At 26.3% G+C, this 26413-nt stretch overlaps 1 protein-coding gene across 1 annotated transcript; it reads left to right on the top strand.

Moving 5' to 3' along the window:
• Positions 1–4459: 4459 nt before the first annotated feature.
• Positions 4460–25304, top strand: LOC123305622 (elongation of very long chain fatty acids protein AAEL008004-like). The gene is made up of 7 exons (XM_044887390.1): positions 4460–5012; positions 18001–18073; positions 23045–23235; positions 23313–23393; positions 23768–24067; positions 24148–24333; positions 24827–25304. Exons 2-7 carry the CDS (start codon positions 18013–18015, stop codon positions 25031–25033), a joined length of 1026 nt encoding a protein of 341 aa, XP_044743325.1. The 5' UTR covers positions 4460–5012; positions 18001–18012; the 3' UTR covers positions 25034–25304.
• The last annotated feature ends 1109 nt before the right edge of the window (positions 25305–26413 follow it).

Raw genomic sequence — 26413 nt, 5'->3', positions numbered from 1 at the left:
ATTATTTTACCATTTCACTTTTCGAAATGAATTGAGCCAGGTTTATTTAACCATTCATTTCCATAGTAATTATTTATATGTTAAAATTATAGGTCATGCCTCTTCCACTGAATCGATTTTGAGGATCATCGGCAATTTTTTAGTTTTTTCGGATACGGAAACCTAACCTAAGCTAAATTATCTTTCAAATGAAACCAAAAAAATTTAAATCTGTTCATCCGTTTAGGCGCTACGATGCCACAGACGACAGACACACAAATATAGCGGTTAAACTTATAACAACCCTTTTTTTTAGTTCGGGAGTTAAAAAGATTTTCATTTCTAAATTTTCCTAATAGAGAACTTCCATTCATTTTTTACCACAAATTTATATAATAAAAGCATAATTCGTCTAAAATCTTTTTTACACCCTATGAGGCTGTGAGCCCATCGGAATCACGCTATATTTACATTTTTCAACTGATTTCTATGGAAAACTACGTTATATTATAGTGAAAGCAAATTAGGGATAAACCATTTATTATTCCGCATTTTATCATCTCTCCATACGGTGGTGTTGCTAAAATGCATAAAAAATAGTAATCTTAGTAATTTTTAGTAAACTTTCGAAAAAAATTAAATTAAAAAACATGCGACTTCTCTATTAATCTAGTATTTTAGAGCATTCCCAATATGGTTTTAAGGATATACACGAAACTTTTCTCTCGTTTTTTGTACTTTACGGCCTGCTTGCATGTAAATTATGTAGGTACAATATAATTTGAATTATTCTTCAGAAAAGTGACTTCATGGTCAAACTAATGTACTTTGTATTCAATATGTGTATAAAATTAAAAACTTGCAGTTGTTTTAATTCAGAAGATTTTTAAATTTGTTAATTTCATCTTTTTACCAATTTTGAGTCAAAGAAACAGATTTTTTTCCAAACAAAAGTCAAGTGATTTTCAGGATAATATAAAGCTTACATTTGCAGCCTTTATATGTTAATTATCTACTATCCAATTGCTTTCAAAAGAATGGTCAAAACGTTTTAATTAAATTAAATCCAAAATATTTTTTTTATTAATTTCAATATTAATTGACGTAGTTTTGTTTACTAAATAAGTAACATACATTTAATTTAATTTTACATAATCAACCTGTAGAATTTCAATTAGTATTATTATTATTGTTATGATTGATACACAGTAAATTAAAATGTTATCAAACACAATATTTCATAAACCACACATTATCAATTGTTTTGTAAATAATATTATTTTGTATTTAATCAACCCTCACATATGAATGTGGCTGTCTACCATTCATGTGTGTCTGTCTTTCTGTTTGTTATTACTACAATAATTATAGTACCTATAGAATTTGTTTATATTTTCCCTTGTGACTGAAAGTACCTGTACTTAGTAAAATGTCAATGGGATTTGTACATAATATATTCAAACTAAACAGTTTTTAATTCTATTACGCCAGGCGTGAACTACAAGACGGGCGTCAACTAAATGAATCCTCTTCAAAAATTCACTAATATTAATCGAAAAAATTTAAATCTATATTTTTCAAAAATAATTTTTTTAAGGGAACGTGAGATAAAAAAACAGAAAAAGATTAAAAATTCATTGTCCTCCTCTATTCTTGTTCACTTCAGTCCCATGCTAAAAAATGCATGTCTTGTCATTAATTAAACGTATATACGCTCAATTAGTCAATGAAACCAACCACATTTCCACTGCTTCCAGAAGTTTTGTTCTTTTTGTCACAGTCCACGATTCATTCACATGCAGCATATAATAAAACAGGCCACACATAACATTTTGCATCCAAGTCTTTAGAAATATTTTTGTTTGACAGTAACGAGCTGAATTTATTAAAAGCTACCTTTGAGGGTCGCATGCCTCTTGTTATTATGTACACATCTACCATCTTCAACTTCAACTATAAAAGCTCCAAACATCTTGATTCACTTGTTCCACCATGGTGTTATGAATTCTTAATCCGCATTTGGTTTTTATGTTTGCTTATCACCATGCACTTTGTTTTACTAGTGTCTATCTAGAAATAGCTTAAAAAGCTTTCGAAAACTCAAATTTTTGAGAAATATTTCCAAAAATTTTAAATCATATTTTCTAACGTAATTATTAAAAACTTCGAAAATCGGTATGCTTTGAACTTTGGCTACGAATATCTTTTAAACGCTTAAGCATTTTTGTAGATCTTTTAATTTTGTTTTAAAATATTTATTGCCCGTTTTATGAGTTTTATTAATTAGCAATTTTATTAGTTTTATTAGTTCTACTATTTTTGTTCTTCAATATCTTTTAAATGGTTACATTGATGGTAAAAATGTCAGATACCTCATTTGTAGAACGTTCAAGGTTCAACTTACAAAAATATATGTTGAAATTTGCTGTAGGTACGTTCAATAAATGGCAAGATATGAATTTTTTCATAATGGGTTGAAGCAAAAATGAAAACTTTAATAAGGAGGACTTTTCTATTAATATTAATATCTAATTTTTTCGGTATCGAAAGAAAGAGATGTAGTCGATTGTTTTTGGCCCACCCAAGTGTAGATGCAGAGGCACCCCCTGGATATAATCCCTGCGGCGATTATGGCTATATGCTAGTTTGGGAAACTCCAAAAAAGTTGTTTTTCTTCAACCTTATAGAGCCGGTTTTCTTCAGCCTTTGTTACTTCTAACTGACAAAAGAATCAATAGTAACATAATTTACATTAAATATGTGGTCGTTTGACGATATTACTAATAAAAAATTCAGAGTTTTTCTATCGCCTCTACCAATAAATAAATTTGCATTAGCATCATTCCTTCTTACTTTTAAGTTAAATAGACAAAAGTTAACTTTTCAAAGAAAATCATTTTTTCCAAAAAAATTTAACCTTAACGAATATTTTAAAATAATTACTAAATACCAGTTACTTTTGGTTTACTACACCCAGTCAAACAGAACAGGGCTTTCTGATTGTTTAGTGTGCTTGTACGATGTTTTTCAATTTTATTTAGAAAAATTACCTAGCTTTCCTTATTCATCGGAGTGTTATTTCTTATATATATATCGATCGGTAATCAAATCAAATATTCATCAAATTCAATCAACTTTCATTAAATGAATTTATGAATTGAAATGTTTGTTGTTGTATAGTTTGATTTTTATAAGCATCGTTTTTTAACCAAGAGTTGTCATCATTTGTAAAAGCTCCTCAAGTTTTTTGTAATTTGTATCCTAATTACGTTGGTGGCTTAAAAATAATTATTCTGTATGATCAAAGATGTCCATAAATTGGAAGCAAAGCCATTTTTAGGGACAGGTTCTATTAAAGTGGTTAAAAATATTCGATATCTCTATATAGCTTTCTTCTCACCCAATGTTTGCCTTAACGTTTCAATGTTATGATTATTAAAATATTCTACAGATTCTTGTTAGTAAACTGGTACAAATAGTCTGTTTTATAAGTACAAATAATATAAATATAATTAATTTCATAATAAATTCGAAAAATAATTTCAAATGAATTTTCTAATATCCTTAATTATGTATCAATAAATGATACTTCAGCTGACATCCTACAAGAAATTCTATCTCCCTTCTAAACTACACCTTCACAAGCGGTTTAAGATTTACTGAGTCTAGGCTTGCCAAAAAATATCCAGATTATAAAATTTAAAATTAAAACAAAATTAGAATCGAAACCAAAAATAAAATATTTAGGTACTCAAAAATGCACACCACAATCCAAAAAAAAAAAAGCTTAAATAAAAATATCAGTTAGTAATATAAATTTCCCACAGTCGTAAAAATTTTCTTTGCATCATATTCGAAAACGAAATTTTCAAATCGTTATGGTTCAAAGTTCAATTACTCACAACAAAATTGTAAATTCAAGGCTACTAACACTTCTAATTAAATAAATAAAAATAAATTATATTTTAAAATCTTATGAGAAAAATAATTTTTCCTATACATTCACATTCAAACACACCTCGAATTTTTGTTTTTTAAAGTATTTTTAAGCCAAGTAATATATTCTTGTTTTTTATTATAAAAATATTTTTTAAAGAATCGTGTTTACTGACGTCGTGGGTAATAATTTTTCAAAAAACAATTCAAAAATTTTCCTAGATAAATAAATAAAATAATTATTCAAATTCAAGTTCATGAACAATAAAAATTTATGGTAATTTAATATCAAAAAATACCAAAAATTACGTAGTCAAATCAAATAGAAAAAACAAAAACATGCGTCGCAATTTAAAATTAAAAAATCAAGCTTTACTAATCACTTCACGCAGTTTACCAAAAAAGCGCAACAATTGGATTCATTAAATATCATTGTTGCCGTTGCTACAATGATGACATCTTACGAGCTAATCAATAACTACACACAGACGCATTCAAAAACGAAATATGTTTTAGTTCATAAATAATGATGGCGCTCAAGTATAAACATTCTGTACAAATAAATCGATGGAGCAGGCGTATTTCCCGCCGTGAGTCGCCAAGAAATAAGTTAAATAAAAACAGTGTAATGTACAAATGTGTGTGTTAAAAAAGAAAAGATTTATGGTAATACAAGCCATTTCATGAAACATGGTATGTAATGTATGACCAGTTATTTTGTATTTAAGTGTGGTGCGCAGACTTAGTCACATTCAGTCAAAGTTGACAAGTCTTCAAGAGAAGATAAACACATATACTAAATAGATTAAAAACCCCGTTTTGCGGTTACACCTATTTTAACAGAACTAGGAAGTAAATCGAAAAATTATGTATTATATTGCGAACATTTTTCTAAGAGAAAAATAAAAAATATTGTGTTTTTATATGGTGCAAATATTAGTGTGTGGAAATTGAAAAACTGAAATTATTAAAAAATTTTCGTTATTTTTACTTTAAAATGTTAGTGTAATCTAGGTAAAAACCGTATTAAAAGTGGGATTTTGTGTTGTGAAATAAAAATTTTATTTTATTTTTATCCCCTGTAATTTAGTTTTAAGGTAAGTTTATTTCAAAACTTTTTAACTAATATTTTTTCAAAAACATAACCTTAAACTATAGTCGGTCGTCATGGTAACCCACACACTAGTTACGGTTAGCGAGATGTTAATGGCTAGTTAAATACCAATTAACCTTCAATTCTATTTTTAAAACTATTATTTAGAAATTTAAATATTATTTTATTAATAACATAAACAAATTTTGTAATAATTTTATTTATAAATGGTAAGCAAAAAAATTTTTATATATAAATATTTAGGAAACAAAATAAGACATTATTTTAAAAACGGTAAGAAGGTTAGTAGGCCACTCTTTAATAACAGAGACACTATACAAGTTTGCACAAATAAATTCACAGCCAATGAACTTTTTTTTATTTAAAAAGACAATATTAATGCATTCAAAAAATTACTTAAATTACAAGAAGTCTCATCTTTGTTTATACAAACATTAAAAAACAGGTTTCAAACAGAAAAAAAATACCGTTTTAAAAGAGAGTTAATTTAAAAACAAAATTATGTGTACGGAAATACACGGAGACACGTGACTACTTGAGGAATTTGACAGCGATACCTTTATGTTACAAACTTAAAAATACATTGAAATAAACTTCATACAGAAATATTTCAACTAATTGAAAAAAACAGTTAATTGTTCGATTAGATATTTAGAAATTATAGAATGATTTTTTGACGTCTAAAATGATTCATCCTATCACAAGTATTAAATTTCGTGACGTCAGTTTGTTTAACATAAAAATCTAATCCAGTTTGGATTATCTATCGCTCTAATCATTATTATATTATGATACAACTTATTTCGAAAAAAGTTATGTATAATTTTTTTAATTAAAAAAATGTATTTTTAAGAAATCTAAAATTGTAAAAGGCTGATGCAACTTAAGTAAATAATATATTGAACTTTGAACTATTCGTAACGCCCATATTTATATGAAAAACGATATTTATAATTGATAGTACATTTTTTTTAATTTCTTAGTACCCTCAATTCCAAGCAAAAATATTTTGCATTTTTTCTGACGACACAATTCTACAATACCCATTCATGTCCGCTTTGGGGTAAAGACAATGGATAAATCCAATACGTTCTATATTTTGTTTTATAACTTTTTTCCAAATATTCGGCAAGTGCCTGTAGAACTAATTTTAATGAACCCAAATATTTGTAATAAGAACTCAGACATGTATTTTTGTTATAACAATTAATTCTAGTGTAATAAATAATCGATTATTTTAATATTTGTATTATAAATATTTATTTAAATTATATAGAATTAAATAATTTTTCCTCCATTAATAAATATTTATACCCTAACATAATAAATGTTAAATAAATCTTATAGCACGATAAACTCCTCATGCCTCGCTTCTTTTTGGCTTTGTTCATTACTTGTTGCACAAAACGGTTAGATAAAATATTATCGAAATAATAAAACAAATTTTTTTTATTGTATTTATGACACTTTGATAAAAAAACAATTAAATTTGTGTAGGAGGAGTTTCTTTATTAATAAATAAATTCAAAACCCGCATTATTACATTAATTTTAAATTAACTTGGAATGACTACAATCACAGGAAAATCAGTTTTGTGTTTAATTGATTAAATATCATAATGGTTTATTGTACTCTTAACTGCTAATGGATCGACTTTTTTAGCCTGTGACAGGACACTATTAAGTCAATAAATTAGCCCATAATTAAAAATTGATATTAAATGGGTGCCCTTTCGAAGCCGATTTCCCCTTCTAAATATAATTTGGTTTATTAAGATAAATGTGTCGTTCCTGAACACATAGCCGGGTTTATTAAGCTTTTTTACTTTTAGACCTTTAACTAACACCCCTAGCGAAAATCGAACCTGCAACCAACCTCAAATGAAATGGATAGAAAACGCCGGCTTTATATTCTACCAACTTTACTATCAAGCTATTCGCATATTCTTTATCTGCCTAAGTAAACCTTACAATTTTCTTGTTGGAAAACTAGTGGAAATGATTTTAATTATTTTCGCTTTAAAATTTTTTCAAATTAATTTAACTAAATGGCAAAAGTAAAAAATATTAAAAAAACTACATCTATAGCAAACTTTTGGAAGTAAACATAAAAACTAAGTTTTAATTTATTACACCCTTGAATTTACTCTATTAACCTTTCTTACACATTTAATTTTTAAAATTACCAATAAAAATATAATATACATTGGGTTAACCTAGTTTTTAACACACATTTATATACTACCAATAAAAATATCAATTAGAATAAAAAAAATACTTCGTGCTAACCTAATTTTGAACTCAAACTCATCCAAAGTATCCTCTTGACTTTTTTCTTAACCTCTACTGTATATATCTTTTAATTTTTAACAACAGTCATAAAAATGTAAATAACACAAAAAAAGACGCCGTCTTAACCTAGTTTAGAACCCAAATACTTTCTATTCAATATCATAAACCAATTGACATTTTTATGAGCCGCCTAAAGAAAGTGGTAATCAATAAACCCAATTTTACTTATTTGTTATGTGTGTTAAACAATTCATTTGTGGGATTTACTTGAATGTTACGAAACAATACTAGAAAAAATTCCCTGAATACAGGTATATGTAATATAGTTCCGTAATTAATAATGATGTTATATAATTAATAAACCAGATACTTAAACAACAATAATAAATAACTTTTCTGTAATATGCAATAATAATTCTTGTTTGTTAATGTTTGTTCGTCTTGATACAGTGAAAGTTATTATTTATATCGTACACCAATTATTCAATATAGAATACTTTAGAATATTCTATCATATTCTTCCTTTTATAAAAATGTATGTAACCATGTTCATTCTAATAGTCTTAAAAAAACCAGTCTCACTTATAAATATAAAATGTTCACTTTATGAATATTTAATAATTAGCATATTTATATAATGTGTTTACATTACGTTTTTTTTTTTTCGTAACTAGAATTTATTTATTTTTTGTTAAAAAAAGAAATAATTTAACTCGGAAGAATATATTTATTTAGTTGTTTGCTCTGTTGCTAACGATTTTTATTATTTTTTTTTTTTTAATCTCATGAGGATAATTAATCCTTGACATAACATTTCACTTTGAATATTATTATACGGCATGATAATCCTTAGATTATGACGACAGAGAATTTCATTCCGACCATTCTTCGCAGATATTCGTGAATACTATTTGACCGGATGTTCAGTATCGAAAAAAATGATACCCAGTTAAAAAATATTTTGTCAGTCTATTTTTGACACGTATATGGAATTGTTCCTCTACAGTACAACTTGAATAAAGTTTATAACGTCAAATCTGGGATATGTATTATGCGTTATTATCTCTGTAAATTGATAACTCGCTTCACATAAAATAGAAAATCTTCAACTTACGTGGTTATTTTATTTTTTAGAAATGAAGTACTTGCATGTCAATCCTAGTAGCTTAGTTGGTTTAGGCGTAACCAATTCCCTGCGCGGTATGCCTAGAGTAGCGGGTTCGATTCCCACCGACACAACAAAAATTTAATTAATAGTTGTGATGGGCTGGTGTAGTGAATGATATATGCATGAAGAAGGTGCACTCAGCCTCTGAATATAATTGAGGAGCTGATAAATGGGATTATCAGAGGAAAATGTAGTTAAACACATATGATATCACAATGGAGTCTATAGCCTAAGTGTGTCTTCGTGGACAGCCAACATAGCCTAACCTAAGTACTTTAGCTAAGAATTTAAGCTAGTTATTCAATTAAGAATACTAAGTCCCTTGATTCTAATTCATACTCAGCAAAAATTTAATCCTTAACACCTTTTCCAAGTTCAAAACTTAAACTTTCATTTTAAGTAAAACTTTGTAACGACAGTTTGTTTTAATTTGGAGCTTTTGATCCGTTTTTTTTTTCTTTGTTTCATTTTTTTCGTTTGTTCAAATGGTTTCCTAGCGTTAGATTGTCTATTTTCAAAATAAGTATGTCATAAATTAAAACCTTTACCTATCTACCTATTTTTTTAGTGCTATTGTATCTACAGGTACAATACATTTTATTTATATAATTTTTATAATAAGTGTATCATTTATCCCTGTGTTAATAAATTTTTTAATAGACGAGTCTACCTTGGTTTAATTTGATGATGTTAATTGGCAGTAAAACGGATATCCCCCAAGTAAAAATACCAATACTTTCAAATTTTATCTAATTTATTAGTTTAGACGATTTTAGAAGACATTTATTAATGTAAATATTTGGATTGATTATGATTAATTTCCGACCAAAAATATATAGGTACTAATTAAATATACATTTTACAAGATCTGAAACCAAAAAACAAGAATCTTGTTTATTGTGCAAAATTAGAATCTTGAAGGAGAAACATACAAAGACTATTTTATTATTATTTTTCTCGCCTATTTACTATAAATCGAATATGTATATTATATTAGATTGATTTTAAAATTTTAAACAAAAAATCGAATTTTTCCTTATCCGTTTCAAATAGAAAGCCTTCGTGAATATTTTCGGATTTCCGTTAGTAATAATTTAACCTGATTCGAATTATCTGCAACGACATAGCCTTTTGATTCCTTCTTTATTATTAGGAAAAATCTTAGAAGAATAAAAACGGACGATTCTCCTTTACAAGTTAATTTATAAAGGGTATAACATAATTTAACTTGACTTTTCAATAACTTTCCAAACTCTTGTGTCCTATTCTAACCTATTCCAGACTGATAATATCAATGTAACTGAACATCTTTTCTCGCATTTTATAAATTACAGTTAACGAAACTCCTACACATCCCAATCCTAATTTCCTTCCCCGAAGTAAATCTCATCTGCCATGTCACTATCTTATTGAATGTATTTCCAAAAACGCTTTAAAGCGATTTTTTAAAATAATAAATGTCCTTTTCTAATTATTATATACTAGCAGAGTCACTTCGCTGAGTGAATACAGAACACTTTCTCCATCAATTTTGTTAAAGAATATTTATGCAAAATTTGAAGTAGATTGCACCAAGGAATCAAGATTTCCCATACAAATCCCCCCCTGCTCCGTTTTTCACGCCCTTGGTTAGAATTTCGGAAAATTCTTTCTTATCGATTGCCTACGTCATACAAAGAACACACTTTCCAAATTTCAGGTCTTAACGATAATCGATTTAGGTTGTGCGTTGATCCGTCAGTCAATCATTCAGGACAAAGCATTTTATATGTATAGATTACTGGAGAAACCTAATAAAATTTCAAGTTGCTAAAAATATAGATTATGCTACACTTTAATATGAGTCACTCATGAGTCAGGGTATGTTATAGACATAGACCTATTTTCAAAATGATATGGTCTAAAAATTTTCGTTGTATATTTCAATAAAAAATTTTATTCAGAAAAAAGAACAATTAATTTTATTTGCTAGTGTAATATTGAAATTCCATTTTGATACAAATACTTATCACATTTGTTTATACATAACTAAAATGGCATTTAAGTGAACTCATTACACAGACACCTGTGTTTTAGTAGTTATTAGATTAATGAAACGATAACTTTTAAATTAAGTAATAAACTATTTTTTTCATTAAGTAAATAACTTAATTTCAATCAAAAACATATTACAACAAAAATATATAAACATACGCAATGTTAATTGTGAATAAAGAAACATTATGAAAAATTTGTCTACAAGGCCACCCACTAAGCTATTATACTACTCTATATTCACGCAATTAATTCTAGATGACAAATTTCGATATACTATAGGTATTTGTAATCGAAATTAATTTTTTTTAATTAACTTTCATTGAATGATGTATAGTTTACAACCACGATTTATTTAGGTTAAAAAATTTTCTGCTACCGAGCTCAAACCCCTTTTACAATACTACATAATCTTTGATTTCTATGTTGTTTACATAAAATCGAGCGATTTGTCTATATTTTCTATCTGTATTATGATGGCAAATAATTTAATAAGCATAATTCGTCATGTGGTGTTTTTTAATTAGGAACGTGTTGAATTACTTTTAAATACAAATTGTCAAGGACTAATGTCTCTAATCATATTCTAAGAAATTTTTTAATTTTAAATTATGTAAAATTTAAATATGTGTAGTCAATAAACTACACTGATTAAAAAGTGGTTTTTTACATAAAATTTGTTTCAGCCCTAGGTTATCTTATATATTATTACTCTAGTTAATTTTTTTTTTGTCCTACTCCTAACTTCCTTATTCTTCTACCAAATTCCATGATTCACTCCTCATTTTCAAGTTTATTATGTCTAGGCTTGACGAAAAATATACTCACGGTCTTAAAATGTACCGCTTAGGAAAAAAAAAATGCTAGACAAATAATTCGAACGAAAAAATATTTATATATATTTATAAAGCTCTCCTAATACTCATGACGTATGTATAATTATATATTAATTATTATAATTTAAGGGCTTTTGACTTTTCTAACAAAAATTTGTTGTGTTGTTTTTAGCAACGAGTACAGGGTAGCCAAAATTAAGACAATATTGACTATTATTTCTTCAAAATGTTTTAACTTTACAATTATGGATATTGACAGTGGAATCCAATATTAAATTAATTGTTAAGTACTAAGAATCTAATTAAAATCAAACCTAACATCACAGGAAATTATAATACAAAGTCTGAAATATCCAAAATGTTGATATTGTTTACAAGTAGTGTAACTTCTCAAAATTTAATTGCATTGGGAGTCGAACCCAATATTTTTTTTTAATTACAGTGGTTTTAATGCTAAAAAACCCACACTACAGTAATATTTTATAAGAGAACCTTAAAAATTTTTTTCTTGAAATATCAAAACTGTTGATATTATTAACTGATCGGAATGACCATTTTTTTATTCTTATTTTTCTATTGTTCCAGGGGAAAATTTTTTCCTGAATGATAATGTTTTTTAAAATTAAATTTTCGTGTCCCAAACGACTCTGACTTTCGTACATTATAATAATAATGTGGTCGTAATTAGGAGAAATTAAAAGTTATAATGAGGGGAGGGGCGCTAAGTCAAATTTAGAAAAATAAATTCTATTTAATTTTTTTTTCTATTTATAGAAACGTAAAATGTTTTTCAGAGAAAATAAGACTGATTATTTCCTCTGACGAAGAGTGAATAGAAAGAACTTTTTCATGTAACGCCGGAAATCGTGAAATTTTTAAGACATTTTCTTTATTGTTATACTATTAAATCCTTATTTGGGATTCCATTAATATACCTGTCATATTTGTTACTAAAATTATTTTTGCTAACTCAATATTGACTACCTTCGAATCATTTATGTAATCGATAGTTACCCCACTTGACAAAATCTTGATTGTTACTTAAAAATATTTCATTACTTATAGCAAGTAATAAATACAAGGCTATTCAAATACGATTTGTTCATGACTTACGTTTAATACTTATTTAATATTCTACGTACAGTGGTCTTATTTGTTATTATTAGTCAATAAATATATTTTAATTTATCAAAAGAATTCTATTATATTCTTTGATGCGATGAAGCAACATTTCAACTATCAAAACAACGAAGCCATTTTTTTTTCCTAAACAACCAATATAATTATTATAAAATTTTTACTTTCATACAGAGATGCAACTATACCAAAAAATATTTTCATTAACCTGGTTTCGTTATGTAATTACTTTTTTTTGCTTCTAAACTTAATTTTTTTTGGAGTACATTACGTAAAATTAACTATTGTTTTTTTTTTTAGGGGGGAATATCACTTATTAAGCACTTAAAAAAAGATTAAACAATTTTTCTTTTTTATTTATATACATTAAGATAGTATCGCAGTATCGAGGGTCACAGTTAACTACTTTTTTTTAAATTTATTCAAAAAATCATAGTTATTTCTAAAACTTGAAGAGAAAAACATTTTAGCTTATATTTTTCAGTAATACACTAATAACAACTGAACAATTGTACGAAAGTTGTAACTGCTTAAATACTAGTTAAATTAATTCATATAAATTTTATTTTTTTAATTTTTTGAAAATAGTTGTTAAATTCAACTTCTGATACATTATGGAAAAAATTATAAAATATGGGAAAAAAGTTTTGGCTGACTTGACTAGAGTGGTATGACTTTGATACTGCTATACTACCTTAAATTGACGATTAATGAATGATTTTGAGGAGACTATCTTTACTTTTTTTGTTTGAAATATGGCAAAAAAATTAGATATTTATTTTAATGGGTGTCTTTATTAATAATCTATTTCGTAAACTTAATGACATCAAGTTTTTTTTTTGGAAAGAGATGATTTTTGCTATGAGTCACGAAAATATTTAAACATTAGTTTTAACATTTAAGAAATATTAAATTTCGTAAATGTTTCTTTTTTTTGTTACCCAATTACTGTTAACGATTTTTCTTACAATATCGTTAAAGTAGTGGTGAATTTTTTTTATTTACTAAAAAATATTAATTTTTATATTAGAGGGTATTAAAAAAATGTACGATAATTATAAAAATTTATTTTAAACTCTCAATACATAGCAATAAAACTAGTGCTAAAAGTTAAGCAATTACTTAGTCAAAAATTTGATTGCATTTTATAGCTAATTAATTCTTGCTATTTTTTCGCATTATGGGTCATGTGAAATGATGAGAGGCTAGTTAACGTCATTTTTAATATTATTGATTAAAATTAATATAATTTTAATAAATCTAAGGAATCATTATGTTTGACCTCCGATTTAATAATAAAACACTGTTGTCAAAATTACAAATTTTATTTAAATTTTTTTGTACATTTGCAGTTAAACTTGACATTTTGACACAAATTTGTGAATTAAAATTTTGGTTCAAAATGAATCCTGATCACGTCTTTGATCCGAATAAAATTATGTTTTTTAAAGAACAGATTTTAATTTTCAAAAACAAATATATAGTCTAAGCCAATTAAATGTAGAATCGCTTTGCTACAATCGCTACAATTTCAAACTTAATTTATTATTTCCAAATTCTCGAACTGACCAATGTTTCAAAATTATCATTTTCTGGCTGAATATTTTTTATTTAAAGTCATGATGACCTTTTAGTACAAAATTCCCTCATATAATTAATTCAAATTTAATTATGATTTATAAATCGGCAAATGTAAATATTTAAAATAATTTTTTTACTTTTAATTGTCCAAACCAAATAGTCTACAATTAAATGTCTAACAGCTTTGCAACAATTTGTAAGTTAATTTATTTATTCAAAATTCTCGAACCGGTTAATGTTCGCAAATATTGACATTTTCTGGCTGAATACTTTGTTAATAAACTGGAGTTGTTTCCTAATATTTCCTGTGATTTCTCGTAGGCAAGATAAAATTGGCAATTGTATTTCTCTTTGTATCATCAGTTATTTTATTGAATTTTTAATGTTCCGGAATGAGTGATATTCATCTTGTTCGGTGATTAATAAAATTTCCTAACTTTAGCCTAATTTTTCGATCCCTGAATTCAAATATCTAATAAAAAAGAATCGTGATTATAAATTTTTGTTTTCTGTTCGACACTTTTTAACACGATGCTGTTCGACACGATGAATATAATATTCCGGCTGTCCAATACCCTTGAAACTCTCAAATGATTGGTGATTTAATCAGTAAGTCTCAAATTTTTTTTCTAAGAATTAATTTTTTTTCGAAAAAACTGATTTCCTGACTGGTAATTTTGCATGATAAACAATTTAAAATGTTCAATTTTCCCCGTTAGTAGAATACTTGAAAAATTGAATGCTCGGGACTTTTCTCTAATTTTGCTCTACAGGTTCCCTTCCCTATTTAACTGTCAAAAACATAAGCTCTTGATTGTATATATTTAAAAATGGTGAATCTTTTCCTTCATTACCCAATTATCTAATGATAAGTCGCTACCCAATATTGTCAAATCATTAACTTCATTTTACAAACTTTCAAATTCCAAAAAGTCAATTTATGGCTACATATTATTATCCATTTTATCAGTTAGGATACTTCCTGATTGATAATTGTCGTCGAAAAGTGGCACTTATAGTTCTTTTTTCTAAAAACTTATTTTTGGCTGTTTAATTAATAAAGCTTTATTTATTTCATTTTTATTTAAAAAAATTGCATTTTTATTTCTAATTGAAAAAATTAATCATGATCCCAGACTCCGAACTACAGTTCGAATAATTTTTGTGATTTTTTTTCTAGATTAGACCATTATTTTGTCAAAATCATTTCGAAAAAATAAAATTACCAAAAAAATGAACTTCCGAGTGAGGCTTCAGATTTTTATTAATTAATTATATATGTATTCAAATCTAGCACACGAAATATTTAATGTAATGAAACATATGCTTTACATAAATTTTACGGGTATACATTTTAATATTAAAAAAAATAATCAATTTATTACTTCGTTAAATCATTATAATTATTAATTGGGTCAGTGCTATCAACTCGAGATTTAATTAATTCATACCTTATTTTTAAAGTATTATAATTATTAGATTTTCAAACTTTATTTTTTACTTCAAAAAAATGTACCATAAATATTGTACCCCCCATTTGACTTTGAATTTTATCAAAAGTGTATCCACGTATATTTGAGTTCGTTATCTTTATCAATAAAATTAACCCAATTATTTATTTATTTGGTATATCATTTCATGATAAAATTCAATTTAACAAAAAAAGTAGATATATTTAGAGACATAATGACTAACAAACATGTAATGAAAAATTCAACCAAGTTTCTTGACGCCACTTAACAAGACGTCTCGACGGCGATGTTAGGCGTCTACTATGTCTGTACACATCATAAATTGCATGTTAAAGTATGATATGAAGAATTCAAATTGCCCCAATTATTGCGTAATACGGTCATGTCATAATATGACTCATTCTAATACTTAATATTGATTAATATAAAACCACACATACTTTATAATAAAAAACAAAAATGGCGTTATCACAACTAATATTCCCTAACCTTAACTTCTAAAATATATCTAATAAAATTTAAAAATAGAATATGTACTTACTTCACACAAATACTTTTTAAAGACACCTTTGTATACTTTTTTCTAAAAGGCTGTAATATAAAGTTTTTGAGGGTTTTGTATAACAATTGTGCAAATAATAAAAAAAAAATCGATAATATATATTTTGATCCCTCCTAGAGAAATCTCTAAGATTGATTAAAATTTTATTTTGCAATATTTTGTTGAAATTTTATAAATACATCTATGAATTTTTTTAATTTGTAAAAAAAAATATATACTTAAAAATCTAGGGTTATTCAGTTTATCACTATATATCATTAAACTACCTATTGCGCAAGTCCACTAAAATAACACATCATCAATGGCGTTATAAAAATAGGAATATTACTGCCTCACTGAATCAAGATCATCGTTTACATATTTCTTTCTTTGTTGGATTCACTAATCCCATGTATGTTGAGACAATACCCTCTCTCTCGATGTTGTGGAATTTTTATGTCCAAATTTTCTAAGTACCTTGGCCAAGGATTTCCTCTAATACCCTTTATTATTAGGTATAATAGCTTTGAAAGATATATATATTTAGGGATATTTTTTTAGAATTTTAATTCCACGAAGTATTCAATTTGTCGAATTTTCTGAGGAAAAAGTAAAAAAAAAAACAGAACCCAAGTGTTCCAATACTTATTAAATCAATAAGAGTTACATTTATTCATTATAGAATTGTCAATATTCAATATGGCGGTAGCGTTAAAAATATGACGCAATTTACTAATATTGATTTTTTTTCATATTTTAAGTGAATAAATATAACTTTAAATACCACAAGATTTTGTATAAATTTACTACGAAATAAAAAATTACAAGCTAAATTTTATTCATTACAGAGGTAAAGAATATTCAAAATGGCGATTGGCGTCTTGTTAAAAAATATGACGCAATTTAGTATCATTGATTTTTCTCATCTTTAAATTGAATAAATATAACTTGCAAGATTAAAATTTGTATAAATTTACTACGAAATAAAAATTACAAGCTAAATACTTAGCTTACGATGTTCAATAGTTACGAAATTTTGATGAGAATCCCTCGACGTACGAAGTCCACATCCATTGCAGATGCATCCAACAGCTTTTCTTTCATTTCCATAATAAAATATATTTCACTTCAAAAATATTATTACTTTTGCACTACTTAAAAAAATTTTAATGAACTTTAAACATAAGCTTCTTTTTCTTTGTTCGCCTTGGTCTTGAAAAACGATGTTGCCTCATGATGTTGAAAGTATATATGTGCCCGGTTGAGCAGCGAGCTTCGCCTTATATATTCTGCACAAATGTTCTAGAATATTCTTTCAATCAATTACATACAAGGGAATGTGCTAGAACTGTGCAACAGAGTAAATAAATACATTATAAACATATACTTATCTATATTGATCTCTTTGTCTAGCTTTATTTGGGTACCAATGACGACACACTTATGACATGTTCATAACATGGATGGGCATGAGAAATTTATTATATTTTTTTTTACCTAATTTTGATAAATTTTTACGTTAAGTATGTAGTATTTTTTCGAATAATTGTGAATAAAAAAATTTAATTTTTAACTAATTTCTTATTTATTTATTAAGTTTGGTTAGATAGAATTCTAAAACGATAACCAATATCTGAATGGAGTTGTTGCACACGCCCATAAGATAAAAATTTTTTAAATAAATTTTTAAGTAGAAAATAGTTTTGAATTAACCTTAAGGTAAATTATGATTAAACTGACTTAAGTAAATTACATCGTTTTTAAATTGGTTAATCCAATAATTATCCCCACTTTGTGTAGTGTTGTTAAACATGTGGGATTCCTCATTCAATTTACCCCACTACTCATGTGATTTTTCAACGGATTTTTTAAATTTAAAAATTTTGAATATGTTTTTTTTTTCTGTTTCAGATAAATTTCAAAATGGCTCATCTTGTTACAAGTGTAATTCACACATACCATGATATCCTCGACAAAAAAAGTGGTATGTATCTCTCGTCTCTAATTAATTTTAATTAATTAAGTTAAATGTAAATTGATTTTTAGAAATTTTTTTTTATTTTAATAAAAACTATTTAAATATTAACTTAAAATTTTTTATTTAAATAATTTATAACTTGCGTATTTAGTAAAATCAATATTTGAATTACCCATACGTATTAAGAACAATCTTCTAGAATCTTCGATAGTGACCCATTGAAGTTAAAATACAGGATGGTCAGAAATATTTTTAAACTTTTTGTTTAAATATTTATTTCCATATAAATTGCATTATATCATGTATCATGACAGTATAGTTGTTTATATACTTACTGGCAAACAAATCGATTCACTTTAAAATCAAAACGTTTAATGATAAAAACATTCAATTGTTTGTTTCTAAGTTTGAACAATCGATATTTTTTTTATCGGTTGTAAACGCTTCAATTAATCATAATAAATCAATTTAATTCTGAAAATACAATTTATATTAGAAATAAATAACAAAAATTTTCTAAAATTATTTTAATTTATATCAACTTAAAATATTGAGTTTTTCTAAATCAATTATCGTTGCTCAAATAAAATGTAAATAATGCCGATAGATGATATTATAGTAAATAAATGGTGAGGATTAAATTGTCCAGGAAATTCAGTCATACTATGTCATATAAATTTATTTGCGCTCCCACCATATTTTTTAAATCGACTTCCATGGAAGATGCAATTAATTAACCTCAGTCAGAGTCGAGTGGTTTTAATTTTTAGTTACAATGCTTCTAATTACCTGCCTATTTTAATTAATTGCTAACTATCCGCGCATAGAATTAAAAAAATAGAAGAGCACTTTTCGTGTTAGAATTTTATTTTCTACCTGATGCAACCAAAGCGTGCGAGACACCTGTATATTGATACCATTCCCTATCAACGCCACACACTGGTTATGTTTGATTTAATCCCCCACAGAGTACTACTATAATCGATTGAATAAATCGTTTCGAAACTCAATAGAATCGATTAATCGCTTATAATAAATAATAGACTTTAAAATTCATTAATAGAAAAAAAACATTTCAAACAAGATATCAATTAAATAAATATGGTAGGAGCTCAAATAAATATATGGTAAATTGCGCTATCAACATTTATTTATTATATTATAAGATTCAATGCAATTCTCCAAAAACGAAAAAAATTTCTAGAAAATACAATTTTCGAACCAATATATAATTGTATCGGTTTTTTTAAAGTTTTGTAATTTATTAAACATGATACAAACTCAAATTAATAATATGATAAAACAATATAGAAGTTATAAATATTACCGCTAGCGGCGCTAAAAACGATCCTGCACACTCGTGCTAATAATTTTTATTATTTTTCTTCTCGATTTTTTTTGATAACTAACATTTATAAACAAACTTAAATTTATTGGATTAAAAAGAGTAAAAAGTTTGTTATTCCTTTTTGGGAGTTTTATTCTTCAGCGTAGTGAAAAGAAAAATGGTCTATAGTTTTTATTACTAAAAAGAAGCGCGACAACTTTTAAGTCGATATTTATATTTTATTGAATTGAGAGTTATCGATATGTTATCATTCTTCGTAAATATATGGAAAATTTGCAATTTACTTAATGTCTGGGTTTCTTTGTCTGTGAGTATGAGCACAACCGGAAGAGACGCGACTTAAACACCAGTTTTGTAGTGACATAGAAAGTGATTGACACCGATTTATAAAAATAATCATTATTTCAAATATATTGATTTTACGTCATTAAATTGAATTGAAAAATTTTTAAGGCATGATTTTTACGCAAATCTTTTTATTTCAAAACTAATTGAAATTCTGTACAGTTTTTATATATTTTTTTAATATATCTTTAAAAGCTTAAAAGTTTCATTTTTATTGGCTAATAATTTTTTTTGTAGTAGTTTTGAAATTATTTCAAGGTTGATATTAAATATTCAACACCAATCTCTTTGAATCCTGTGTAATGTTTTAATAACAAACTGTTTTAATAAATTAAAATAATTGTCTTTATTAATTGAAATAAATCATGATTTTTTGACGTTCAACGTCCATCAACGAGTTTGACCAATGATAATTTGTTATACCAAGATTTGTTGAAAATTGTTATTTTTTTTGACGTAAAAATAAATCAAAAATCAAGATCATTGTGAAGCTCTTCCCTCCTACTTTAAATCAGACCATTTTAAGGAAGACTACACAAAATCAAGTTTTTATTAATTTAAATTCCACCAATAAAGATGGAAATGAATGGAATTTTAAAATGATCAATATAAAAACTCAAATATTTTTCAAAGCTTTGAATGCGCTTTCTTTCTTTTCTCTCTTCTGAGGCTGCAAAGTATATCATTGTTAACTTCCCGGCGTTTCCCGAAAGTTGAATATTTAAATGCCCGTACTTTGCTTTTGACAGATCTATGCTATGCCCATATTTTTTGTGGGCTACAAACGATATCATATTTGATGTTTTTTTAATAGAAGAGATGAAAAAGACAAGAAAAATTTCCAAAAGCATGAATAAAATTCCATTCAAGCTCATGTATTTATTTCATCTCCTTTACCACTTATCTTTTCTACGAATTTTCTAATGCAACGGTTTTTCTGAAAACATCTTTTTTCGGAAATAATCTCGTCAAGTTTAAAGTTATTTTTATTATGGAAGTGCAATAACACACATTAAAATAACCAATATTGAGATTATTATGTTTTTCTTTTCCCGGTGCTTGCACATTATCATATTTTTGGCACAGGAAACAAACTCAACAAATCGATAATCTTCTGATTAAAATTCCATCAAATATAGCCTACAAACATTAAATAAATTCATTTTCAATTGAGTAATAAAAAAATATCTACTATTTGTCTTGGTACTTTGTAAACCGTTAGAAATAGAACAAAAGTTTAAATGAAAAAGATATTTCTTATATAAAATAAACAACTTTTGTTTGAAACATTTTTTCATAAACATTACTGTTTACTCGTGAGTGCGTAAATTAGTTTAGAACATTATACAGAATGTATTATATGGGAATATCAGTTACGTGTGTGCGGCACCACAGTCGTGTTATATATTCATAACTGTGGCCATCTGAGAGTCACTATATTTCTTTACTTACATGACGTAAAAAACAACGATTATGTAATCCACATTGTCTATACAATGGTATTTCAACAATTTACTCATTCAATTGTTTGTTTTCTCTTGTTTTGAAGGTAATATAGAATCGCATAAATAAAATCAGAAACTATCGAAAATAAACATCATTTGAAATTGATCGTGTACGTGAAAAGTGAAAACAAATACTTAATGTGACTGTATCTGGTTTGGATTTTTCTCGCTCATGATACCACTTCTGTCAAACGCTTAGACTCTTAATATACTTCATTCTAATTGATCTGCCCTCAAAACAAATAAGTGTTATTCCTCTTTATCTTATACCTTCTAATTCCTACGCATATGAATATTGTTCTTTTTACAAACGTAGGCATAAATTAATTTTGATGATAAAATAGTTTTTTTTTTTAACTTATAATATTTATTTATAAGATAATCACGCACAATGTTGCAGACTAACGGAATGTGAGACTACTTATTTATATTTTGTATGAATATGTAGGAAATCATTATACCGGAACTTTGTAATAAAAGCAATGTTATTGTTATTATTATTTTGAATTTTAAACATATTATCTAGTATTTATAATTTTATTTATAATATTTACCTAAATGTCTTTTTGTTGTAAATATTAGTGACAAAATTTTAAACATTATTTAAATCAACTTCCGCTTTAATAATGTGCAGTATTTACTTTACTTGTAAATTATAACGCAATCTTTTTTTTATATACAAATTGTATTATTGTTGCAATTAATTGGATACTTGTAATTTAGTAATAGTATGCAAATTTCTTAGGTAAATAATACAAATATTCTGTTTATACTGTATACTTATATGGTACTAATTTTTTATTTTAAAATCTGAAATTATATTTTTTAAATCAGCTACGTTTGTTATGTGTTGAGGGCTGAATAATACTGATGTCAGAAATATCAAATGCAGCAACTAAAATAAATCGTATATGCAATACATATTACATAAATGGTCAGAAACAGAACAAAATTATATCACTTAATAATATGTATTGCATATTTGGTAGTTACATTCTATTTTAAAAAAACGCATGATATTTAGTCGATAAATTTGCTACTTTGGGGACTAGCTTCTTTAAATTTAATTAAACTGACGTGCATTAGGTTAGATCAGCCGGGCCGGATTTACACAAAGTGTCGCCCTAAGTTTCTTCAGCTAGATCTTTATTATAAATCTTTTTGATCGATGCTATAGGCTTAAGAATTTGTCATTATTTCAGAAAGCATATGATTCATATTTTAAAAATTATACTTGAGAATATGTTTGTGAAATTCAAAAGTATAAAATTTTTTCAACATCTTTCTTAATGTCATTCTTCTGACTAGGTATTTATACAGTTCTTTATTTTTAATAGGATACTTGAAGTCGTCTCCAATATTATAACATCGATGAATCTAAAAATAATCACAGTAAAGTTTCAGTTATATCTTCCATCTAGGGCTATGTAGTTGAAAGGCTTTGCATATTCTGCTTATGAAATATTAGCATAAGCATACTCCTACTTAAAAGCGGCCTACCAAAACTTCGAAACTCTACCTAAACATGAGCGACAATACTTTTCTGACTAGCATAGACTGACGGAAACCAAGATCGTGAAAAGGAGAAGAGCACTCAATAGCCAACCAGGGGTGCTAGAAAACTGATAATGTTTGTCTTAATCATTTGTCTTTGCCCCTTTTCTGATTGGAGTCAATCTTATTTTGGAAAACTTATAATACAATTTATCTCTTTTAATTTTTAAGTTTCAATTTTTTTTAAATACAATTTATTCAAGAAATATTTTTATTTTGTTACAGATCCTAGAGTAAATGATTGGCCCATGATGTCCAGTCCATTACCAACACTAGGAATATGTTTATTTTACGCTTATTTTTCAAAAGTATTAGGACCAAAAATTATGGAAAATAGGAAACCATTTGACCTTAGAAATATTCTAATTGTATATAATTTATGCCAAACGTTATTTAGTGCATGGATATTTTATGAGGTAAGCATCTTTTTAATAGTACAAGTGATTCTAATAATTGTTTGAAATTAATTTCATTTTTTTTTTTTAAATTTTAGTATTTACAAAGTGGATGGTGGGGTGATTATAGCTTTAAATGTCAGCCAGTCGATTATTCGTACAGTCCTATTGCTCTTCGGGTAAGTGCTGTTCTTAATCTTTCAAATGACTATAACATCGGTTCCCTCTAACTTGTAAATTTGATTCCCCTTGAGGCGTAACGTGAATATATTTTAACATTTAAATCAATCAATATCTCAATAAAATAAATATCTTTCTTAACATTAAATTTTCACTTTAATTTATTTTTACTTGTCAGGAATTGATATCAATAATATTACAATTCAAATATATTCCTTAAAACATACATTTATTAAAAACAAATAATTAACTAGGTAATTCAATTTCCCAGCCACTATTCCTTAATTAATTAGGATAATCTTACTTTTCAATTATTTCTCTTCCCTATAGCGATTATCAATAAAAGTAAATTTTTATATTTTTGAATTTTCAGATGGCCGCTACATGCTGGTGGTATTATTTCTCCAAATTTACAGAATTCTTTGATACATTATTCTTTGTATTGAGAAAAAAAACTAATCAAGTATCAACATTACACGTTATTCATCATGGCTGTATGCCATTTTCTGTATGGTTAGGTTTAAAATTTGCACCAGGCGGGCATAGCACATTCTTTGCTCTATTAAATACATTTGTACATATCGTTATGTATTTCTATTATATGGTCGCTGCTATGGGTCCAAAGTATCAAAAATATATCTGGTGGAAAAAATATTTAACTAGCTTCCAAATGGTAAGAGAAAAGTTTATCTTTTTGCTATGTCATTTTTAAAAATTGATTTATTAAATTGGCAAAATTTCATTTTATTACAGATACAATTTGTTGCAATTATGGTACATCAATTTCAGCTATTATTTAGAGAATGCAATTATCCAAAATCATTTATGGTATGGATTGCATTACATGGTATTCTATTTCTTTTCTTATTTTCTGACTTTTATAAAGTTAAATACTCAAAAGAAGAAAGGAGATCTGCTAAAAATACCGGATTCTGTATGGTAAATATACATTTATTTATTCGTATTTTCCCCTTGAAACTGGTCAATTTTCCCTTATATGAGAAATAAGTCAAATCATATAGATATTGAAAATCATTGAAGTAAAAAATTGTAGCATTATAAACCCTTAAAATTTATTTATGATGACGCTATTAACTTGTATGTAAATATTTTAAAAACGAACTAAAATTACTTCAATACTGAAAGACCTGAGAGACCTTATAACAATTATGTTTTAAGAAAATTACTGCATTTCTATTACATATCTTAAATGTTACAATTTTTATTTATCAACTTCAAAATAACACCATTTTATGAAAAATTCATACGTTTTGTGAAAAGTGCTTGCTTATAGACAAAATCGCTGCTGCTATTTTTTGCCCTTCAGTAATTTTTAGAAATTCATTATAACTTAAGATTATACTAATTAAAACTATGGATCAAAGAAATTAAAACAACACTTTTTCATAAAAACTTTTCTTGTCAATTATAGCCTGTATTGGAAGCAGATCATAAGCACACGAATGGTAGTGCAAATGGTAAAGTACAAAATGGTTTCAGCAACAGTAATGGCCATCTGAAATCGTCATACGCCACCGGTGAATATTCAAAAATTGTACAAGAAGGTTATTCAAATGGTATCAATAGTGGTTACGTCAGTCAAACACAACAAAATGGTACAATCAAAAAAGACCAATAATATAATAAAAACAAGCAAATGATATTCTTACAAGTCTACTTTGTCGAGACTTTATGTATGAATTATTTTTGAATTTTGTTTTGTTTGCGCGAACATTAAGAGATCACGAACGATTATTTAGTTTTGGATCCTTACGATTAAATAAATAATTTTGTTGGAAATATGAAACACAACATATTTTCAAGAACAAAAACATTCTGTGCTTCACACAACCTGAACACAACACAAATGAATTTTTTATTTTTTAGTCGAATTTTACTTTTTTATATTTGTTATATATATAAAGGTGATAAACATTGTAAATATATAAATATATATAAATTATAATTAATTTGTAAGATATTAATTAAGATAATTAATTAGTTTTTTTGTTTGGAATTGAACGAATGATTAATAATGCTTTTTTGATAATTCATTTTATTATTCAGCATTTGTTCATACAATTTTTTTTAACGTACAAAGTACCATTATCCATTTATATCATCTGGTGAAGATTCGGCGGATTGTAATTTTTGCTCCTTGTTTTAATTGATTAGGGTGCTATAAAATTTTGGTGCGGGGTTTATTTATAAAAGGGATCGTTTAAATATTGACAATTTACAATCCAATGCCTGATGATAAATTATCGGAAAAATTTTGGTCCTACTCCAAAACCTATGAATAATTAAGGCATTCAAGAGTCACGGTTATCATGTAATCTTAAAAAAACTGAAAATAGAATTCAAATACGGGCATATGTGATTCATAGTCAGATATATTTACATATTTCATAAAAATTGTCAACTTTGATTGCTATATATCTTATTTGTGAATCTATGAAGCCTAATATTTTTTCTCTATTCAAAAATTTGTATTTCTTGTTTTGAAATTAAATGTTTATTTGGCTGAAAACCTTATTAACATATTCTATAATGCCTTTAGAGATAAAACTGGAGGTTCCTTGTTACAAATACAATACGATCCCTATAATTATGGCTGCACTATTTTTTAGACAGTAATAGTGTCATTAACAAGTGGTAAAAAAAAATTTTGCATTTAAATGTTTTTCTATCTCTTTTTATAAAGAATCCTTAAAAAATTGTATATAAAGAACGCTTTTTAAAAACGTTCATGTTTTCATTTGATAACAATGTGTTATGCATAAAATGCTTGAATATTATTTTGAAAAGAAAATTAAGTTTGTACATTTGTCCCTGATTGTTCGTTTATTGTCTCAAAGATAAAAAAACATGTACACAAAATATTGAAGTACGCATTTTTGTTTTTATATGTAAAAAAAATAAATAATAAAAATTTTTTATTTATTTATAATAATTGTAAATGAATTTATTACGTCTGTAAAAATATTTTCCTTAAAAAATATATTTAAAAAAACCAACA

This window comes from Chrysoperla carnea, chromosome 1 (assembly GCF_905475395.1).
Source record: "Chrysoperla carnea chromosome 1, inChrCarn1.1, whole genome shotgun sequence".
Taxonomy (NCBI): domain Eukaryota; kingdom Metazoa; phylum Arthropoda; class Insecta; order Neuroptera; family Chrysopidae; genus Chrysoperla; species Chrysoperla carnea.
Note: the sequence above shows the minus strand (reverse complement) of the source record. Positions and strands in the feature narration are given on the sequence as shown.